This window comes from Sparus aurata, chromosome 16, assembly GCF_900880675.1.
Source record: "Sparus aurata chromosome 16, fSpaAur1.1, whole genome shotgun sequence".
Classification (NCBI taxonomy): domain Eukaryota; kingdom Metazoa; phylum Chordata; class Actinopteri; order Spariformes; family Sparidae; genus Sparus; species Sparus aurata.
Genome location: NC_044202.1, coordinates 9,093,663 through 9,113,620, shown reverse-complemented (window position 1 = coordinate 9,113,620; position 19,958 = coordinate 9,093,663). Strand labels below are relative to the sequence as shown.

At 41.7% G+C, this 19,958-nt stretch overlaps 1 protein-coding gene across 3 annotated transcripts in view; it reads right to left on the bottom strand.

Annotated features, from left to right (window-relative positions):
- Window positions 1-438: 438 nt before the first annotated feature.
- The window catches only part of mta1 (metastasis associated 1), a 45,337-nt gene continuing 25,817 nt past the window's right edge, over window positions 439-19,958 (bottom strand). The window contains exons 5-20 of one of the 3 annotated variants that reach the window (XM_030391579.1): window positions 18,259-18,385; window positions 15,585-15,648; window positions 15,081-15,198; window positions 12,664-12,766; window positions 11,938-12,037; window positions 11,246-11,434; window positions 9,851-9,925; window positions 9,236-9,294; window positions 8,729-8,955; window positions 8,289-8,342; window positions 7,665-7,816; window positions 6,006-6,195; window positions 5,820-5,909; window positions 5,101-5,256; window positions 2,317-2,467; window positions 439-1,120 (exon numbers count right to left, since the gene is read on the bottom strand). In XM_030391579.1, coding sequence (XP_030247439.1) covers window positions 2,358-2,467; window positions 5,101-5,256; window positions 5,820-5,909; window positions 6,006-6,195; window positions 7,665-7,816; window positions 8,289-8,342; window positions 8,729-8,955; window positions 9,236-9,294; window positions 9,851-9,925; window positions 11,246-11,434; window positions 11,938-12,037; window positions 12,664-12,766; window positions 15,081-15,198; window positions 15,585-15,648; window positions 18,259-18,385 — 1,814 coding nt within the window. In that variant the 3' untranslated portion in view covers window positions 439-1,120; window positions 2,317-2,357. The remainder of the gene's footprint in view (window positions 1,121-2,316; window positions 2,468-5,100; window positions 5,257-5,819; window positions 5,910-6,005; window positions 6,196-7,664; window positions 7,817-8,288; window positions 8,343-8,728; window positions 8,956-9,235; window positions 9,295-9,850; window positions 9,926-11,245; window positions 11,435-11,937; window positions 12,038-12,663; window positions 12,767-15,080; window positions 15,199-15,584; window positions 15,649-18,258; window positions 18,386-19,958) is intronic. The other 2 variants (XM_030391581.1, XM_030391582.1) reach the window with 2 other exon arrangements.

Here is a 19,958-nt window from a genome sequence, read left to right as displayed (position 1 = left end):
TTCCGTTCCTTCTGCGTGTGTGTACGTTATTCTTTTGATCTTTTGTAATAGTAATGTATTGATTAGAGGGGGAAAACTGTCATGCTCAAAAACTAAGAGGAAAAAGAAACAAAACGAAAAACTGAGCAGACGTGTTGGATATTTGTATATTTTCTTATATCAAGCGATAGAAGCTGGATGATCGATGTTGAAATCAGCTTTTAAATTTGAGGAGTTACGTAAACATGAGATAAACAAACACTTTGACAAAATGACTGGACATGAATGCAGGAGCTTCTTTTTAGTCTTTTCTTTTTTTATCACTGTGTTTGTAGATTCAATTTTTCTAATTCTGATCGTTTTTTTGAGACACAAAACACAAAAAGCAATTTGGAATGAAAAGACCCTTTAAATAGAGCATTCACATCTGTGCTCGGACACCAAAAAGAAGAAGAGCCAGTCAATTATCTTTTTTTAATTACATTATCTAAGCATAGATGCATTACTTGTGAAAAAGGTAGAAAAAACAGCAAGTCTTTCTCAATAAGTTAAACCTCTCTGGCCGAAGAGCGGGGGGGCCGGCTCACAAAACAGAAGATTTCCCGTAAAGCATTCGAATTCATTTGAAAACAAAAAGAGACAAGGAATTAACTCGTGTCGCTGAAATAAAAGTGCGTCTCCTTGTTGAATTTAACTTGTTAAAAAACAAAAAAAACATAGAAGATGCAAGTGGCTTATGTTACAGTCCTTCCACCCTTTTCATCCACAGGGTTTCTGCAAGCATTTATCATGAAACTTCACAAGTTCCATCGTTTGATCGACAAACAATACGCTGAGTTATAGTCGGTAAAAAAAAAAAAAAAAAAAAAAAAAAAAAAATTATAATAACAATAACAATAATTACAATAACAGTTATAACGATAAATGTAAGTAATAAACACAGTCCTGTACAGTCAGGCTCATCTTCCGAATGGCCGCAGCCAAACTGATCGATTATCGGTTGGTCTCCAGCAGCGTGACAGACCCGTACTGACTGAAGAAAGGTGGCCAATGCTGTCATCTCCGCTCAGCTTCAACTTCTCTCAGCTGCCCTCGGCTATGGTGTGTTGGAAAATTACTTTCCAATTCATGTTCCCCTCTGCTGGGAAAAAAACCAAGGAAACTGTTGTGAGTGTCTTGTCATCAGAGAACAGTTATATGTTGGACAAACGAGCTGCTATGTAACTCATATCTACCATCATTTTAACATGATAAAGTAAGGCGTTAGAGTATTTGGATGACTTTTTTCACTGCAACAAGTAAGATATATATAACCTTTACTTGAATAGGAAGACACAAAATAAAGGCATTAGATTTGCAAATCAAGTAACCACATATTTAGTTACAATTTCAAATGAGAAATGCATTACAGGAAGAATTTATTTCACTATATTTCCCTTTTTCCTTTTGTTGCCACATAAAACAACAACAAAGGCACACAAAGAGAATCCCAGATGTATTCCCACTGTTTCAGTCTCTCTCCTACTTCTTGGCAGGCAGTGCGCAGCCACCTTCAGATGTGCAGTGTTGTGTTTGTGTCAGCACACAGGTGTAATTCAGCAAGATGGCCAGAGCAGAGAGCGCAGCCTCATGGTTCATGTTCAAACGTGTTGTACTGTAGGCTATTTCAGCCTGTGTTTTCTTGTTTTCATAGAAGCAGCTGCTAAAACTGTACGTTTCGACCTTTTACTTTCATATCTGTACTTAAAATAACTAATTTTTTCATCGCAGCTGTACTGTTCAAAAAAAAATAAAAAATACGTTACATGCACTTGTTAGGCCTTGTATCCGCTTGATTTATGTTTGTAATCAAGAGCTGTGAGGGGGATGTTACGTCAGTCATTCCCGTTATTAGCCTGCAGAGTTTGGGTTTATGGGTCGTACAATATGCTCTTCAATGACTGCTGAGTAAATGGATTTATAAGGAAGATGTGCATCCTCTGCACAATGTAAGCAGCAACATATGCAAGAAATCGCAAATGAGATTACATTTCTGGTATGCATAAGCACTACTTTTCTCATAAGGTGATACTATAATTGGGAAAAATGCTCATCATTCTCTAGAGCCCACAGTTAAACATTGGGATTTGGACTGTTAGTTTGACAAAATAAACAAAGACTCCTCATTTACAATCATAAACGAGAAAAGAAAAGCAGAAAATCCTCACATTTAAGAAACTGGAACCATCAAATGTTTGACATAAATGGCTGAAATGATGAATTAGAAGAGAACCATTGGGGCAAAGATTATGCATAAACAGTGATCATCTTTTAGAGAGACACAACAGTGTGTCTCACCTCACTGGGGTTTTGTAGTAGAGGTTGTTCCCACAGAGCGGTCAGTCCAGTTCATGTACCTCGTCCTGCAGGGAGACCGAGGGCCGCGACGCCTCGCTCACCCGTTTGGCCATGATGTCCCACTGTGGAGTCAGGCCTTTGGATTTAGAGCCTGCAGAGGAGGACAGAGGAACATAATAGATGCTGGTCACACACACACACACTGGAGTTCACCAAAGGATAAAATCTCCTGCCCCCTGGTGGCTCCATAAAGTACTGGTTTCTTTAGTTCATCTGCAGAATATAATGAATAGACATGAATATCCCTTATTAATCGTTTGTCTTGTTCTTTGATTACACATTTGGAAGCGTACATCCATAAAATCTTCTCACAACTGACATCAGAATTACACATTTGTCACTTCCTCCTTCAGAGCTCATCAATGTCTGCAGCTCAGGAGGTAATCTGCTCCCACTTATCAGTTAAGTAATGTAAATGTTAGTTTTTAATCCTTCACCCAAAACTTTATCAGCAGTTCAAACGGTAAACATACTCTCCTCCTCCTCTGTTTTGCACAAAAACAAGCAGGGGCCTGTTTTTTGCCAACTCAAAAAGACACTCCACAAATTATCTTTATAAATATTCATCATCATATTGTTAAGTCTGGCTCAGACAAAGACGTGTTTTTAACAATTTAGCATTCAGACAAAAAGAAAAAAAACACGAAGCAGTAATTCTCATTAATCTACATAGATGACGACCAGGTCTGGAGTGAAAACCATCGTGTACTTTGCCACACCGATGAGGTCTGACATGATACATAATAAAAAGGGGTATAAATGCTGACATAGATCCAGAACTACAGTTACCACCTCATGGTTGTATGCATCAGTGCATCAGTCCAGTAGCAGACTTCCATCTCAGTCCAGACTCACATAATGCTGCCTATGTAGTGAAGACTTTGAGGGAAAGCTATTAAATGCAAGTTTCCATGAAAAAGATGTGCAAACATAGTGACCATCTCCCATTCCGTTCCAGAGTTAATGATGTTGAATAATATGAAGTTCATTTTTGACCTTTTATAAAATGTCATCACTCCATCATTGTTGAATTATTGAGTTATGCCAACCCAAAAAAAAAAAACAAGTTCAATGGGCATTTGTGCCAAAGTTGAAGAAATTCCCTCCAGGCATTCCTGAGATTTCACAAGAATGAGCCAAAAACATAATGTGTGGAAAGCACAACAAAAGGAGAGCAGGTGGATCCACCACATGAGCAGAATTACAGCATCATATTTAAGTCATATTTACACATATACACAGCCATATCTAAGTCTCATCCACAGCAAAAAAGTTCAGTGTAAAGTAAAAGTTCTTTATTTAGAGAGAGTAACAATAATGAGTTAGTTGTGATCGAGTTATAGCCACATTATACAACTACCCTAGATATAATGTGCACGTAAGTAAACTGCAAAGCCAGTCTTTACACCTCAACCAAGCTAATCCCCTCCTGGTTCTAGCCCTCAACTTTAACCGACTCTCAGCAATAAAGCGAATAAGTGGATTCCCAAAAACGCTGAACTATTCCTTTAATGTTCAGCGCATGTGCAGATGAGTTAGTACGAAAACGATCGATACAATAAGAAAACAGAGGAGACAGACGCTGATGAAGGAGAGTGCAGAACACAGACTCGCCACTGAAATTGCTCTGAGCGAAAGAAAAACCGAGCAATAATAGCTATAGTTCCGATTTTAAAAAGAATAAAAATAAAGATACGAGTGACTAAGTTGATAAACCAACGGTGAAATAACTAAATAAAATCTAAAGCCAAAGTGAATATAAACTAATCCCTGATACTTGAGCCTGGCTGCCTTCCAACCCAGATCTCCTCATGGTGCGTTATCCCAGCCTAGGCCTGAGGTGGGCTCACAGACCAGTGGAGATGCTCTCCCTCAGGACACACTTACCAAGCCCTCCTCCTCCTCCTCCTCCTCCTCCTCTTCCTCCTCTCCGCTGTTACCATGACAACATAGACTGTAGCCTCCAGCTAAAGCAGCAAGGCCGATTCCGATCCCTCTCTCTTCCTCCCTCTTCCTCCCCGTCTTTCTCTGGCAGACTCTCACTCTCTTGATCTCTCAGTCTGTCTCTTCCCCTCTCTCATTTCACAGGGGAGAGGGGAAAGTGGGACATAACCCAAAAAAATAAGAGCCCCGCACAAACTCTTAACCCTTCGGCAATGGATCTTAACTGTAGCCATCGAGTGTGAGCCTTTACATACCGCTCAAATATTAAAAGAATCCATATTTAGCCAAGACATTAAAAATTCAAGTATTACATTCCACAGAAACACTCGTATTAATACAGCTAAAATAATTAAAATTTGACTGATGAACAACACATTCAGATTAGTTTTATAGCTAATGATGACAGCATTATTCCACTCCAATAATTTCATGCAGATGAACAACTGCATTTAGAGTTAGAATACCAATAAACCAACATTAAAAACACAACTGCAGCTGGGGCATAATTCAAGTAAACTCCTTATCTCCATATCTCATTAAAAGTCTCCCATTTGCATGAAATAATTAGTCATTTAGATTAGGAGATGGTGATTATCAGATATAAGAAAAAAAACTGGCAAATAATTAATCTCGTATCAAGCTCATTTTCACCTTTTAATCGAATTAGACTGTTTTAAAGTGCGCATTTTTTTCTGAGGAAGCTAGAATCGGAATATATAATGTTGGCATAAGATATTAATAATCAAAAAACAAAAAAAAATGCAAGCACGCTGCACTCACCGTCGAGTCCGTTGTGCTGTTCATAGGTACGCTTGCCCAGGATGGTGGGTGAGCCATTGTTTAGGATGGGAGAGGCCTTTATGGGCGTCAGGCTGCCTGTAGAGATGGACGCTCCACGAATCGGAGGGTCGGGTTTGGGTGGACGGGGATGTGCTTCTGCAGGTGAGAGAGGGGAGAAGAAACATGAAGGGGTGGGGGGAGAGACAGAGAGTCAGAACAGGGTGTGGAATGCGACAGCTAATTCCTAAGAATGACTCACAAGAAACACAAGATATCTGCACTCTCATACGTATCTAAAAAAAATGTAATGCAATAAGGCAACCATCTGTTTATGAAAGTCCAAATTCAACAAGTTAAACACTGTCGGAATAACAATGTGAATGCAGATGTTTGGTAGGTATAATGATTTCCCATGTTCGCCATCTTATGCTGCGTTCCAGACAACGTAGGTGGAGTGTTTCAGATGCAAGACGCCAAAAGTCAAAAAATAACTTGACCGACTGTAACATAATTGATCGTCTCTTTGGCAAGTGTACACGCAACTGACCCTTCCAGCAGTGCAGCAGATTCTTCAGTCTAAGTGGCACACAAACTGAATGACGCTTCCATATATGGAGCCACGTTCTAGCATGGCTAAACACCAACCATTCAAAACCAGCAACACACCCAGTGAAAATAGAAACTTGAAACAATAAAGACAGTCAGTTTCTTCTTCTTACCTAAATATCGAACCACAGATTCCAGAGGTTTACGTTCCACAGGTTTCAGTGACAATGGCTTTTTTGGGCCATCTGGCAACCGCAGGGCACCTGCAGAAACCCATTGCAAAAACACTGAATTATACACGGCAAAGACGAACAGGCAATCCGTTCCGAGTCGCACAGGCTGTGTGATCGGGTCCTTACATTCTGCCTTGATGGCTGCTGTGTTGACGGGGAGGTAGGGGTGCCGGGCAAGATACCGCGGTCGGATGATGTCCTGGCAGAGGCGGCGGGCCATCCGCGTCAGGCCGGTCGTCTGCAGGTAGAAAGCCTGTCGCGTCTTCACTGCGAACTTGGGGCTGCCGCTGTGCCTCAGGGGCAGGCCGTGGGGGCTCTGAAGGTTCAAACAGATGAACAACTCTGAGATGCTGTGAATGTATTGACAGTAACATAACACTTGATCCAATAAACACTGATGGACATCGTGGTAGGTCGAATTCTCACCCGACTGATGATGAAGAAAACACTGGGAGTGAATTATTGTCCGGGATGGATTTCATTAGGTGGATTTATTGATGCCATTTGGGAAAAATAGAGCTGACTGGAATGTTCCCAAAAATGCTTCATGCGTTTAACAAACTGAACCAGCTGATGCAGGCCGAGCAGTCACTTAGTAGCTAATAATTTACTTGAGTTCATTGCTGAACAATATACATCCCCCATCAGGCTGGCAAATATTTAGATTATATGCGGTACTTCATCCATCTTATTGACACAGTACACACAAAATGAAAGGCTGGATGGTTACTGATGAAGACTTTTTTGCATTGTTGTCATCTAAGAGTCTTTTCAACTCGGGTACAGTCAAGAGTCAGAGTGTGTCAAATGCTTGTTATATTAAAATATAATGGAGTAATGGCATCCTGACTAGAGAATAAAGTCACACTTCCTATGTTTGTGTTGTGATCCAAGCTTCTTCTGGTTTTGCAAATGGTTAAATCGCTAGATGTCGCTGGATGTTGTATATTGCACCTTCAAAGTGTTTAAATCGAGAATATAATGGTCAATGAACCAGAACGCGAGCCAACTAGCCACTTGTGATATGTAGAGAACTGAAACAAATCATTTAAATGAATTCCAAATAAAATATCTACTTTAATAATTGATCAATCTTCAAATCAGCCAAAAAATACCACAAACATTTGCTGGCGACAGCTTTTCATGTGAGGATTGAATGCTGTTGTTTATCATTCATGACAGTTAACTGAATATCTTTGGGCTTTTTAATCTAAATGAATAAATAAGTTAAAGTTGCCACTTTGCGCTTGACACAAATTATTGTTTTTAACATTTTGAAATCATATGATTTATCTATTCAAAGAAAAAAGGATCAATAATAAGGCCTCATAAATATATACAAAACTACACTGGCAGTTGGAGCCAGACAGATATGTTGATTGAGCGATATTGACAGATATTTTAGTAACAGTATATTACAACTATTCTAGACAATTCATTTTATCTGTAACCTGTTCAATATTTTCCCTCTTTGTGTTTGATAACCACATTTGAGGGATTGTCTAAAAAAAAAAGTTGCGTATATCAGTCGAAATAGCTTTATCAGAATCATTTACTTTCTGATACTGGTATCGGCTCCAAAAATAAAGAATCAGTCAGGCTTTACTGGTCGTTGAACATACATAAGGGTGATGAGACAAAGATTCTCTTCTAGAGGGTGAACTATTCCTTTAAGGCCTCAGGCAAACAATGAGGCGGTTGTTTGTGATTTGCAGAATAAATACATTAACTGTCCAGTGAAGCCTGAGTGTGTACATATAATCGTGTCTGTGCGTCAGATTATACCAATGCGCTGCGGTTGGGTCCAGGCCTCTCGCCATCCAGTCTCGTGGGCATCTTCAGCCCTCCGTACTTCTTCCAGTAAGTCCAGCATGACGCGCACAGGCGACACTGCATGTTGGGAGGTCCCCACGAGTACCACTGGTAAGAGCTGCTAGCTGCGCACACACACACACACACACACACACACACACAGACAACATTGAAGTGAGTGCAGTAGACACACATAATCATAAAGTCGTGCTCGTGTGCATGCAAGCAAGAGCACAACCTTTAATCATTCATCGCTGAATTAACTACAGCCACTAAAATAACTCAAACAATACCCTGCTGCGGGGCCTGTCATGATATCTCCTATCCTCTCCAGTTTAATAAATGGGAAAAAAGTCAAGTGTGTGCCTCATACAGAGAGTACAGTGTCGATCTGTGCTCTTAATATCAATAGGTTTAAAAAAAGACCAGATTTACGTTCCTGGTCTATTGAAATCAAGCTGGATGATCAGCTCAGTATTTGGCTGGAGGATGTTCGAGACGACATATTGTGCTCATTTCCATGGAAACATTTTATTTTGGGTTTCTACTTGAATATGTTTACATGCTTTCCTGCTCAAAAAACAGTTTTTCTCATACTGTACTGTATTCCCCCTCTGTCTGAGACGCTCTGTTGTTGCATATATAAAACCACTGAAAGAAAGGAAAACAAACAAAGCAAAACAAAAAGCACAGTAAGTCTCCTTCAAGCCAGATATTACAATTTAAAGAGATAAACCAAATCTAAAAACACACATTACATTAAAGATATAAGCGCTTTACTCTTGTATTTGCAAGTAAAGATGTAAACAAGCTTTTCAAGGTGAACGCAATCTTAATATGCAACAGCTCCTGTTGAATGTGATTGCACCTGTGAATGCCAAAGCAATTACCCTAAGTTCATCATGTACAATTTAGCTAAATGTACTGCAAATCTAAATGAATCAGGCCAATGCTTGTGAATCTTAATATCAATAAGCACAGAAAACAGCAGCTATTGCAGTTACATGACGGCAGTGTTACACATGCAGATGACTCACTGTAGCAGCTTTCACAAGCTCTGCCGAGGCCGGGCGTCTGCCCAGAGCCTGGAGCTCCTGGGACCACTGCACCCGCTGCACCAACTGCACCCGCTCCAACCGCTGCACCCACTGCACCCACTGCGCCCACTGCGCCCACTGCGCCCACTGCACCCAATGCGCCCGCTGCTCCATTCACCAGAGGTGGCTTTACATTGTTACTCAGCTGGTTTGGGTTTGGCTTGTTACTGGAAGGGCACAGGAGCAGGGAGGGGGGGGGAGGGTTAGACCAGCAAAGATAACGCAGGCCAAAGAGAGCAGATAACATTCAGAGACAGCAGCTATACTAATACTGTACTGAGAGATATGTGTGCGCTCCAACAACAGCATCAGTACAGTATTTAAACACCAGACATGCTGCAGAATCGGAAAAACTCTTTTTTGATATCTCTGTGTTTTCAGATGAAAAAATGGTGCTCAAGTGATCTGAGGGTTTTATTCAAACCTGCTATTTGCACTTGTACTCACTAGTTAGGGATGTAGACCTGCTTCAACTTGCTTTCTGCCTCGGCTGCTTTTAATCGTTTCTGACGCAGAGTGAGAGGTGGGGGGGTAAAGAAGACAAAGAAGAGTGTGGTTAGAGATTTAAGCTCCAACAACAACAAACAAACAAAAAAGGCATTTAAAAGTGAAATTGTCAACCTCGAGTTCAGAACTCCACAAGGATTTTATTGAATTTAAAGACAGTGAAAGGGATACATCTGAATGAAACTGACATTTGCCTTCTTTTTTCATATCAAAAATAGTTTTAGGATTATTTTTTTGACCTTGCAGCAACTCCAATGACATAATACAGATGCACGGCAAAACATATACTCAAACTGACACTGGCAAGATTGAGGGAAAAAAGAAGAATGAGCACAAAAAGGATCATTTTGAGCCTGACATCATTCATTTGGCCAGAAAAGCACAAGATATACTTAAGTGGAAAATAATGAACAATACTCCTTTTCCACTGACGATTTAAATGAGACATTGCAAAATGAAACGATCAGAGCTTTTGAGTTCTGAAAGAAAGGAAGTTAAAATGGAAAAGTATAGAAGTTTTTCTTAAATCGCTGACTTGTAAGTGAGTGCGTTTACCTGCTGTACATATCTGTCTGTGGTCTTCCACATGTAGTAATACTCAATAATACTCGTTAGAGACTTCCAGGGCAACTGGAGGAGGAGAGAGAGCACAAAATAATCATTATTTCAGTGTACTGGTGATTAAAGCAGCGAGTAGTAGAGGGCAGAGCTGTTACTGATGCGTTGCCAGGTTTCAATCTTCAGACTCACAAAGGGCCAGTATTTTCAATCCAACATTTAAACATTTTTCTAAAAACCCTCTGAAGGCCGTCTCTTTCGCAACAAAAGTAGATTTGTAACACTTCAACGTGAATATAAAAATGTCTTCAGCCAACTTTATTTTTCTCATCTATAACAAAAATAACCTTTCATACAAAGAGATCCTTTAAATAAATGATCAGAAACAACACAACTGGCTACAAAATTGGGTCGAACCAACTGAAGCTGCCCTCTAAGAAGTTTGAAAAGGAAAATGAGCTGTCAAGTGGAGGCCCCACCCATAATGGTGGTGTAGTCCTGTTGTTTGAGAGAAGGCCTGGGTGGAAACCTGAGTGAGCAGCACTGACAGCAGCCAGCCACCAGGTGGTGGAGTGATGCTCACAGTGAGAGATTAGCACAATGAGTAGCACTAAAGTCCAGCAGCATTCTTCTCGGGCTGAAAGCACAGAGGACTGCGAGGAGAAAGGCAGCTTTCTCCTGGTTTTAGTTACTTTTCTCACAGATATTTCTGTGGAATGTTTCCATTGTACTTAGTGCTCTGCTATGGGCTGAATGCAATCTCAGCGTACAAAACCATTATTGTGCTTGAAGGTTATTCTGTGTAACATCAGCTAAACGCCTAAATGCAGTTCAGTGCTATGGGTTCAACACTGAGATCCAGAAATTACGGGTGTGTTGAAAACCTACCACAGACATCTCTAAACGAAATCATGAGCATCGTACATACAGGCTTATAAACCTCGTCTTTACATACAGCCACCCAGCAGCACAGAGATATGAGAAGATGGTGAGAAGGTAATGACTGGATTTCATTTTTGGGTGAATCTTTCCTTAAAAATCTCATTTTCCCAAATTTGTTTCGGGGCCATACATTACATCTTGTTTGTAGACCAAAATGTACACAAGGCGGTATGTGCTGGCCTTTTATTTGTGACCCTCAGGGACTTCCTGGACCCTTTTGTCATCACTGTGAGGTCATCTGGCAAACCGGAAGAGCTGGTAGGCTCATATTTCCCCTTAGAGAAGGTAAGCCGTTTTCTCCCGTATCCAGATTTTTCGCTAAGCTAACCGTCCCCTGACTGCAGTTTCATATTTTATTTTTCAGTCCTGATCCTCTCCTCTAACCCAAGGCAAGCACACGAATAAGAATATTTGTACAAATATGCTTTTTCTTATTGGTTTGCTACTCACAAAATCCTGCTGGATATCGGTGAAGTCCTTGCCGTACTTCTCTAGTGCCTCCTCGAACAGGTTGGCCTCGGAGGCGCTCCACTCTTCCATCTCGTCCCTGCAGAGGACGGGCCCACCCTGAGGCACCAGCGCTGAGATGGCGCGAGTCATGTCATAGCCGGTGGCGTGGAGGGTGTCCATGGCGTGAAACTAAAAAACACAAGATAGAAAAAAAAAATACATGTTCAGCTCAGGACGGTTGTTGTTGCAGCGAATTTTCTAAAAACATTCTGCTGACATGTTGTGAAGAGCATGACTTATTTTTATCCGTTTGGTCCATGGAGTTTATATGCAGCCCCTTGTCCGAGACTTTGGGCTGCATTTGAGTGTGTGTGTGTGTGTGTTAGTGTGCATGTGTGTGTGGATAGCTAGAAGGCCTCTCGTCTATGTTTTATATATGAGGATAAGATCTAGGGCAGAATAGACCCGCACCAGGCTTCTGGGGCCAAGTGCTTGTTATGGATAACCAGACACAGGCCCCGACGATCACTAACAGACACACAAACACCCACACACACATAAACACACACATGTGCACAGCGAACATTTTCTTTGATTATCGCTGCTGCCCCCCCCCCCTCCACCCGCCCATACACTTTTCATCTATGGTGTGATGCTGATTCAACCCAAGGCCGCTTTCATGTGTATCTCACCAAGGTAATGTCTCTGGAGGCTGCGGCAGCGCTCATGTGAAGGCTGGGCTGCCGGACAGAACTGCTGCAGTCCAAGGCTCGGGCGAATGTACCGACTGAACTATAGGACACACACGATGAAGAAGATGTGATACAGTACATATGAAGGGACAGGAAATACACTTTTACTCTCACCATGTTATCTGGTAATTGATATAGTTTAATCTGAGAGTCTTTTTCTCCAACCAGGTATCAATTAAATCAGTAGATATCAATACTGAAGTGTCTCAGTGCTCATGTTTCACAGTATCAATTCCAAAAAATGTCATTATCGGGACAACTCTTTAGCACTGAACGTGCTAAAAACAAGTAGCAACCATATCTGGCTCTAAAACAGACGATTAGAATCATCAGATGTTAGTCAATATAGTCAATAAGATCAATGACACTCTTATAACTTAATGAGGCCGTTCACCCTTATTCAAGAATACCCAACTACACCCACCAACCACATAACAGTACAGCAGGAAGAGTCCATCTACGTGTGACAAAGTTAGCTAGCGTTACAGCTCAGCCAGAGAGGACGCTGTTAACGTTTGCGTCACATGCTGTAACAAGGAGGAGTAGGTGGAGCAGGCTAAGCTAACCATCTCTAGGCTGCTAGCTTCATCTTAAGCACACAGATACGAGAGTGGTGTTTGTTTTTATCATGACTTGTGTGCTTTTTCCCCACATCTGTTGACTTACCGAGCTACGACTAAGAACTGGTCAATCTGCTTCTCCGTCAGTGAGCTGTTGGGGTCCCACACCTTCTCCTCTAGTTTCTCCAAGTCTCTGCCATCTTCCTCGCCTACAGAGACGCAGAAGACAAACACACAGAGACACAGTTATCTTTCGCATGCGGTTCTAAACCACATTGGTTGCGAGTTTGTATAATCCACAATAAAATTTAACTTTCTTTCCCTTTTTCCCCTTTTTAAAATGACTACCTCGTGTTAAGCTCTAATGAATCCCAGAGTTGGATAGGTGGGGTCTGTCGAGCTGCCAGCCTGCAACAAAACCAGCCAACCTGCCTGAGCTTCTAACACATGTAACAGAATTTCATTAACATGGGTTTAATTAGTGAGCTTAGCGTCCCACGGTGTCCTAATTGCAATTTCAGAGGTTTTCCCACCTGCTAAGAATAAAATTCTGGCAGAACACTAAACCCTAAATCTGGCAGAAAAATAAATAGTCACATTTGAAAATACTTTATATTGTCACAAAAAAAACTGGCACAAAGGGTCTGGGAAATATCCTCAAACTGCTTGAATGAAAATAATTAGATTTTAATATTGAGGAAAAGTTGCAAAGTAAAAACATTTGGCAAGGAAGAGTCTAAAAATGACATTGTGCTTTTTCGCTTTTTCTCAATGTTTTAAATATGTTCTTGGCCGTGTAAAAGATCTTGAATGCTAAAGGTACATGTCTGCACCAACAGAAGCTCCCCTCTCCCACAGAAAACACTGCTCCTGAAGTGGCTCGTCAATAAACTAGCCATGTCACACATTTGCATGATTTATGCCTTATGCCAGTACATGTCTCTTTGAAAATAAGGGCCACATTTCTGATCTTTGGATGAGAACATGCAGCTTTAAGGTGCTTTCAGACAGCAAAGCAGCTGCCGATTGCCCTCATCGTTTTCAGTGTTAAAGGAGCAGCGGACATGATGCCAAGGCCAGCGGCAGCAGCTCTCCATGTGCTCACCGCAAAGGAAACAATACAGGTGCTGATTGGACTGTATCTGTGAGTTCACTGGATTCTGGAAGCACTTTTACACTTTGGCCAGAAACTAAACAACTACCATGTGTTCATTTCTGGAGGACTTTAGGGCTGGTGTATCGACTAGAGATTGTTTCGCATTTTAGTATGCCCGCATCTGCTGACACAAAGAGCATAGCTGGATAGAGTGAGTCAGCCGGCCCTCTTTCTCTCCCTTGGATCGAGTAGGGAGCTTCTCACCAAACTCCTATCAAACTGTGAAAACTAGACAGTGCTGATAAACTATGAAACCCAAGAGCATTTTACTATGATGCTTGTTTTTCACCTAAAATCTTTTCAGAAACACATTTTATGATACTGTTGAGCTGCAACGGCAAAAGCTTATGATCCAGAAGTGGCCACCATATTGTTCTTGTATTGTCAAGCTGGAAAAAAAAAAGCCAGCGCTGATCACTTATGAAACACAACCCTGTTCGTTGTCTATTTCTCGCCTACAATGTTATCAGAAACATATTTTAGTGTACTGTTCGGTTGTAAGATGATATTGATTGTTTCCAGCCGGCTATCCGACGGTTTTCTGTGTCAATATCGAAGACGGGTGAAAACCAAGCACCGGTCAACTCGCAGTACATCACCCATCAGCAGGAGTATTTACCAGTCTAGGGCAGCACAGTGCATTCTGGTAGTTTTTTCTACTTTTTGAACCAAAGGGAATGCCATAGCCCTTTTCTTCTGTGTTCTCTTGTAATGTAGCATCAGTTTCAAAAATATTTGTGTATTTTCTTACTGTACAGACAGCCCAGTTGTATAAAGGCACCATCTGTACTTCTTTAAGTGTACATGGTATCCTGTATTAAGGGGAAATGGGGAGCTTGAATTGTTGAGAAACGGGAAGTTTTATTGTAGTCACACATTTATCAAAAGGTGAACATGGCTTGCATCAATAAAGAATTTGTCCACCAACTTTCTTTTTGAGGAACATCACACAGCCTGTCCTTTGCAATAAATAAAAAGTATAATAATCTGTTTTGACAATGTATAATCATTCTGCAAACCTGTGATTTCCATGGAAACCAAGGTTAGTTGTTTTTTTACAACTTTGCTTGTGAAAAAGTAGAGTAAACGGTGGCTCGGGGCGCAAAAGGCTGCTTAAAGTTCATGAAACATTCTGGAGAACCGAGCAGCAACAAAAATATGAAAAGTTGAATAGTTTATTATGACTCAGGCTCCCCTATTAATGCTAAAATAGAAAAAAAGAAAAAATTAGAACACAGCGGTGTTAAAAAAAAAAAAAAAAAAAAAGGAAAGGTCCCCTGCAGGAAAAAGTTAATGTGCTACCCTGTGAATAATCTTCTCTAGAAAACTGTGTCAATTAAAATTCCAGAGCTTTAAGTATGATGTACCTTCATTGAGGAGGTCAGTGATGTCGGCCTGGAACTTGTTCCCAACACGGATCTCCCCCTTATCAGCCAACAGGGTCTTCTGCTGAGGGTCATACACCAGCGAGTAGAAGAAGGCATCCTGGGAAAAAACACATGGAGGGAAGGCGTGAGGTTGGGATGGAAGAAAGAGGGAAGCAGGACGGGCTAACGCTGAGGCGAAAGACAGGAGTGTATCCGTCTCCGTGTGAGAGAGTGTGTGTGTGTGTGTGTGTGTGTGTGTGTGTAGTGTGTGTGTGTGTGTAGTGTGTACTTTTCCCTCTCCGCTAGTCTCTCGTCTCCTCATTACTGTACGTGAAAAGAACATTCTAGGTCAACATGTTGAATAATTCATCTGGAAACAAGAATCTCTTAGCTCATAAGTCTCCCTCACACACACACACACACCGTCTTAGATGATCCTGATATCAAAACACACTTAATCACAGTTTAGAAGAGCCCATTGCAATATTTGGCGGGTTTACGCACCTCTCTGTCCAGGTACGACTTCAGGGCTTCTGTCTCATTCAGCAGAGTTACACAGCACTTCCCCCTAGATGGGAAGGAAAGGATGGAGGGATGGAAAAGTGAGCATTTCACTTGAAAACACAAAATAACAGACAAGACTTAATTCCAGGGGATAACTGGTCATGCAAGTGTTTCTACCCTCGGTCTAGAGCTGCAATGTAGGAGTCAATCAACAGAAAATCAGTGGCCAACTGGTTCAGCATTCCTTTGTCTTTGTCTTTATCATTATAAATCAAAAGTCTTTGGGTTTTAGCCCGATGGTTGGACACAATAAGTCATCTGAAGACAAAACTGAGCTCTGGGAAATTGAGATGAGCATTTTTCAAAACATTTTTGACATTAAAAGTCAAACCCCAACTTTCTGGGGAAATATAGTTGATTTTTGAGTCTCATCCCGTGAACATTAATTACTGACACTTTGGGCCGGCTGCTCCGGTCAGGCGTCAACTCAAAGCGTCGGTATTTGACACGGGCAAGGGAGCTGCAGCACCGCTTAAAACGAGGCATTATATAAAAACCATCAATTGATAAATACGAGTGACTCAGACTTGCAGCAGAGAGAGAGAGAAGGACACAGACGGAGAGAGAGAGGGAGGGGGAGAGAGAGAGAGAGAGAGAGAGAGTCAGAGATTCAGAGAGAGAGAGAGAGAGAGTCAGAGATTCAGAGAGAGAGAGAGAGAGAGAGAGAGAGAGAGAGAGAGAGAGAGAGAGAGAGTCAGAGATTCAGAGAGAGAGAGAGAGAGACAGAGACAGAGACAGACAGAGAGAGCGAGAGACAGACAGAGAGAGCGAGAGACAGACAGACAGAGAGAGAGAAAGACAGAGAGAGCGAGAGCAAGAGAGAATTCTACAAATATTTGCTTTGGCAAAATTGTTTTTGAAACTTTCCTTCCAATAAAACTTTTGATCTGAAATTGAAAAATTGAGAGAGAAAGGACCGGCGAGGAAGAGGGAGGGTGGGAATATGAAGAAGTGTCTACAGGATATCAAACTTTATTTGATCATAAAGCCTAGAGTTGCTCTTCAGTTCTGTGGTATATCAATCAATCTTATGACCGTCTCTGTTGACGGTGACAAACATATCCGCCTTATATATATTTGTGCTCGTTTCTCAAAACGCATGAGGCCGTGTATCTCTGGCATTCAGACAACATGTGGACAGCTCATCGGTTCACACCGGGTATGAGGCATCTCGACACGCATCTCTAGTGGAGAAACCACTTGTGATCGGATCTCTCTTCCTCGCTCCATACGCTAATAAAGTGGACAAGTGGAACCAATGATTTTTAAACAAAGAAAGAACTTCATGTTTAACATGTGACAAATGCACCGAAAGGTCCAAATAATTAAGAACATGTCAGAGAGTGCTTGAGAAAGTTTATGAAGTTTCTTCCAACTTTATCAGGGCGCCTGGGGAAGTTCTCTCCTCCTTCATGTCCTTGCTGTTGTTTTCACACAGCTGTTTATTTCTTATTGCAGATTTGTTCTTTGTTGCTTTTGTCCTCCTTATTTCTATTACAAAGTCCGTGCCTTAGATATAGATATGCAACCTATTCCAGCTCTTCTGTATCTGTTCCCTTTCTTACATTTCATTGCTTCATTCCTTTTATTGCTCTCAAACCCTTCACTGCTATCACACTCTGTTTTGATTTCTTTATACCTTATGTATATACCCATTTACCCTTTCCTGCAGTGGAGTCTCTAAGGCAAAGAATTTCACATGAGTGCACTTGTACAACTTGAGTGACAAGAAACATCTTTTATCTTGAAACCGTCTAAGAGGAATATTTTGATGTAGGATTCATCTTTGAATCTGCAACGGTGATATTAATGCGTTTCCATCTGGCACAGCCTGTTACTCGATGAATCACGGTCCAGCGCGTCGACACCGACAGCACTCATCTCTGTCCCCTTAACCGCTACCGTCTGCATTCAAATTATTTACCAGCTAATTAGTCATACCTCTCCGGCCTAAAGCAAATACAGTTTGGCGTGGCGATAAAACTCAAACATCTCGTGTCGCCTCGCTGCATGCAGGCGTTTAGTTGGAAGTCTTAATCAAGTTTGAGTCCTCGCTAAACAAACGTCTCATCAGGGTATTTTTACTCGAGCAGATGTCAGTTTGCTCTTCCCCGCCTCTCCTCAGAAATGTCAAGTAATAATGTGGCGATGATTAGGTGGGTTTGCCAGGAGCTTACCGATGAGCAAAGGCAGCTTTATATGTAGAAACGGCTTTCTGCTGACATTTAGCACTCAAGGTGCGTACGAGCAGATTATTTCGAGTTGGTTTGACTCGCTTCAAAACCATCTCTCAGGCGTTATAACCTTAACGTGACTGTAGAAATCAATAAATCAGCAAATCATCATCTGACTCAAAATAACACATTTTGCAGTTTTTAGTATCGCAGTTCCCAAACGAGGATATCTGCTTTGCGTACATAAATTCTGACAATGATGCAAGATCACAGAACTTGTTTTAAATTAATTGTCATTTCCAGTGCAGTTATCAAATTCATTTTTTGAATTTAATTTATAGCCCAAATGAGCTGTATGGAGGCTTTATTCACAGCCTGGGACCAGAGGTTATGCTAGACTTCGAGGAAATAAAAAAAAGGATAGACTGAAGACCATTTACCTGATGTGCGTGGCAGGTAAAGACTCCAGCTGGCGGGACAGGAAGAGCTCTCTGTGTCGGAGCTGGTGCTTCTGTTTCTCGGGGAGGTCGGCCATCTCTGGATTTTCCATCTCCTCCTCCAGCTCCCCTGGGTGGCAAGAAAAGGGGGCAAAAGGTCAAACATACACACATCTGATGAGGTGGAACAATGACGTCCGCAGGGAAAATGAAGGGGGGGGGGGGGGGGGGGGGATGCAAATGTATCGTCTGCGGCCACAAACAGTCTCAGGTGCATTACAAGCGGATATAAAGCACATGGATGCACACTTGATGAGCCGGAACAATGAAGTCCCCGGGGAGGTGGAGACTCCTGTATCCATACTTTCTCATTTTTTATTTTTACATAAAATACTGATTATGTCTATATGAGACCTGCAATATAAAATCCAAACAGCATCGGGCAACGGTTCACTCTTCCAATTCTGCATTTCTACCCTTAGTAGCAAAGCGATGCCACTGATGTCACTTTCCTCCTTCAACACTTGCTGGGTTCAGCTTCCCAAACGTAAGGATTACTGCTTTTCTTTGTCATATACAATGGCAAATGGAGAGTCTGTGGGTTTTGGGCCGTTGGTTTGACGAAAGAGGCAATTTAAAGAGACATTTTAGACCGTAAGAAAGGTCTTTCTACTTTCTTCAAAGTTTTAAGGTTGTAGCATTAGTGTAGGATTAAAAGATTAGTTCACCAAATTACACTCCAAAAATTATTCAATAAATGCAGATTGCCTGAGCGAGTCTCGTTCGAGTGGAAAAATGAAGCTGCTTCCCATTTTGTTGAGTCTTGACACATTATTGTGATTCATGTTAGCAGACAAAGTAGAAAAGAGGTTGTGGTGCCGTGTTGTGGCAGCAGGATGGTGGGGGAGTCATGGCGTTGACGTTCTTATCACCGCATCGGATCGTAACATGCCTAATGGGCGCAAATCGATGTGGCTGGATTCGAGGAATCCAAACTTTTAGTTCCTCGGATGTTTCAAGCTCTAAAAATGAACTGTCCACGCATATGTCTTTGTCTATTCTTTGGCCTGCCAAAGCATCTCCAGAGTCACAGGAAACAATATACAACTGTGCTCACAGGCTGTGTAGCACTCCATTTGGCCGATTAAATGAAGTTTGTGTGCAAAACTGGCTCCCTCTCGGCAAGTGTTGTTCATTGTGCTTATTTCTCTCATGGACGCCTCAGCAGAGATGGCATTGTTTCTCAGAGTACTATGACATGGATCCTCCAGGTGTCAACCTTGGGTTAAAAGAAAAACAAAAAACCCATACAAACAGATTACGTCTAGCAAACGGCAAGAGTCGAAAGTGAAAGACAAGCTCGAGAAACGGTCCAAGAATTAATGGAGGGTTATCAGCTACTGTAAGCTGGTCATCGGTCTGAATCATTCTACATGAATACATTCAGCTGCTGCATCTCCATCACACATACCCTCCATCATATGTGGATGAGGAGAGTGGAGGAAATGAAAGGCGGGAGAGCCCGGGTGAGAAGAGGAAAGAGGAGATAAGAGAAGGTGAGATGGACGGGAAAATAGATCCACAGAGAGAAAGTGTGACAAAAGTGATAAAGAGCAAGGGAGCATGAGATGAAGCAAGAGAGATATACGGACGGCGAGAAAGAGAGGGAGGCAGGGAGGGAAGGGGGAGCGATAGAGAAATCA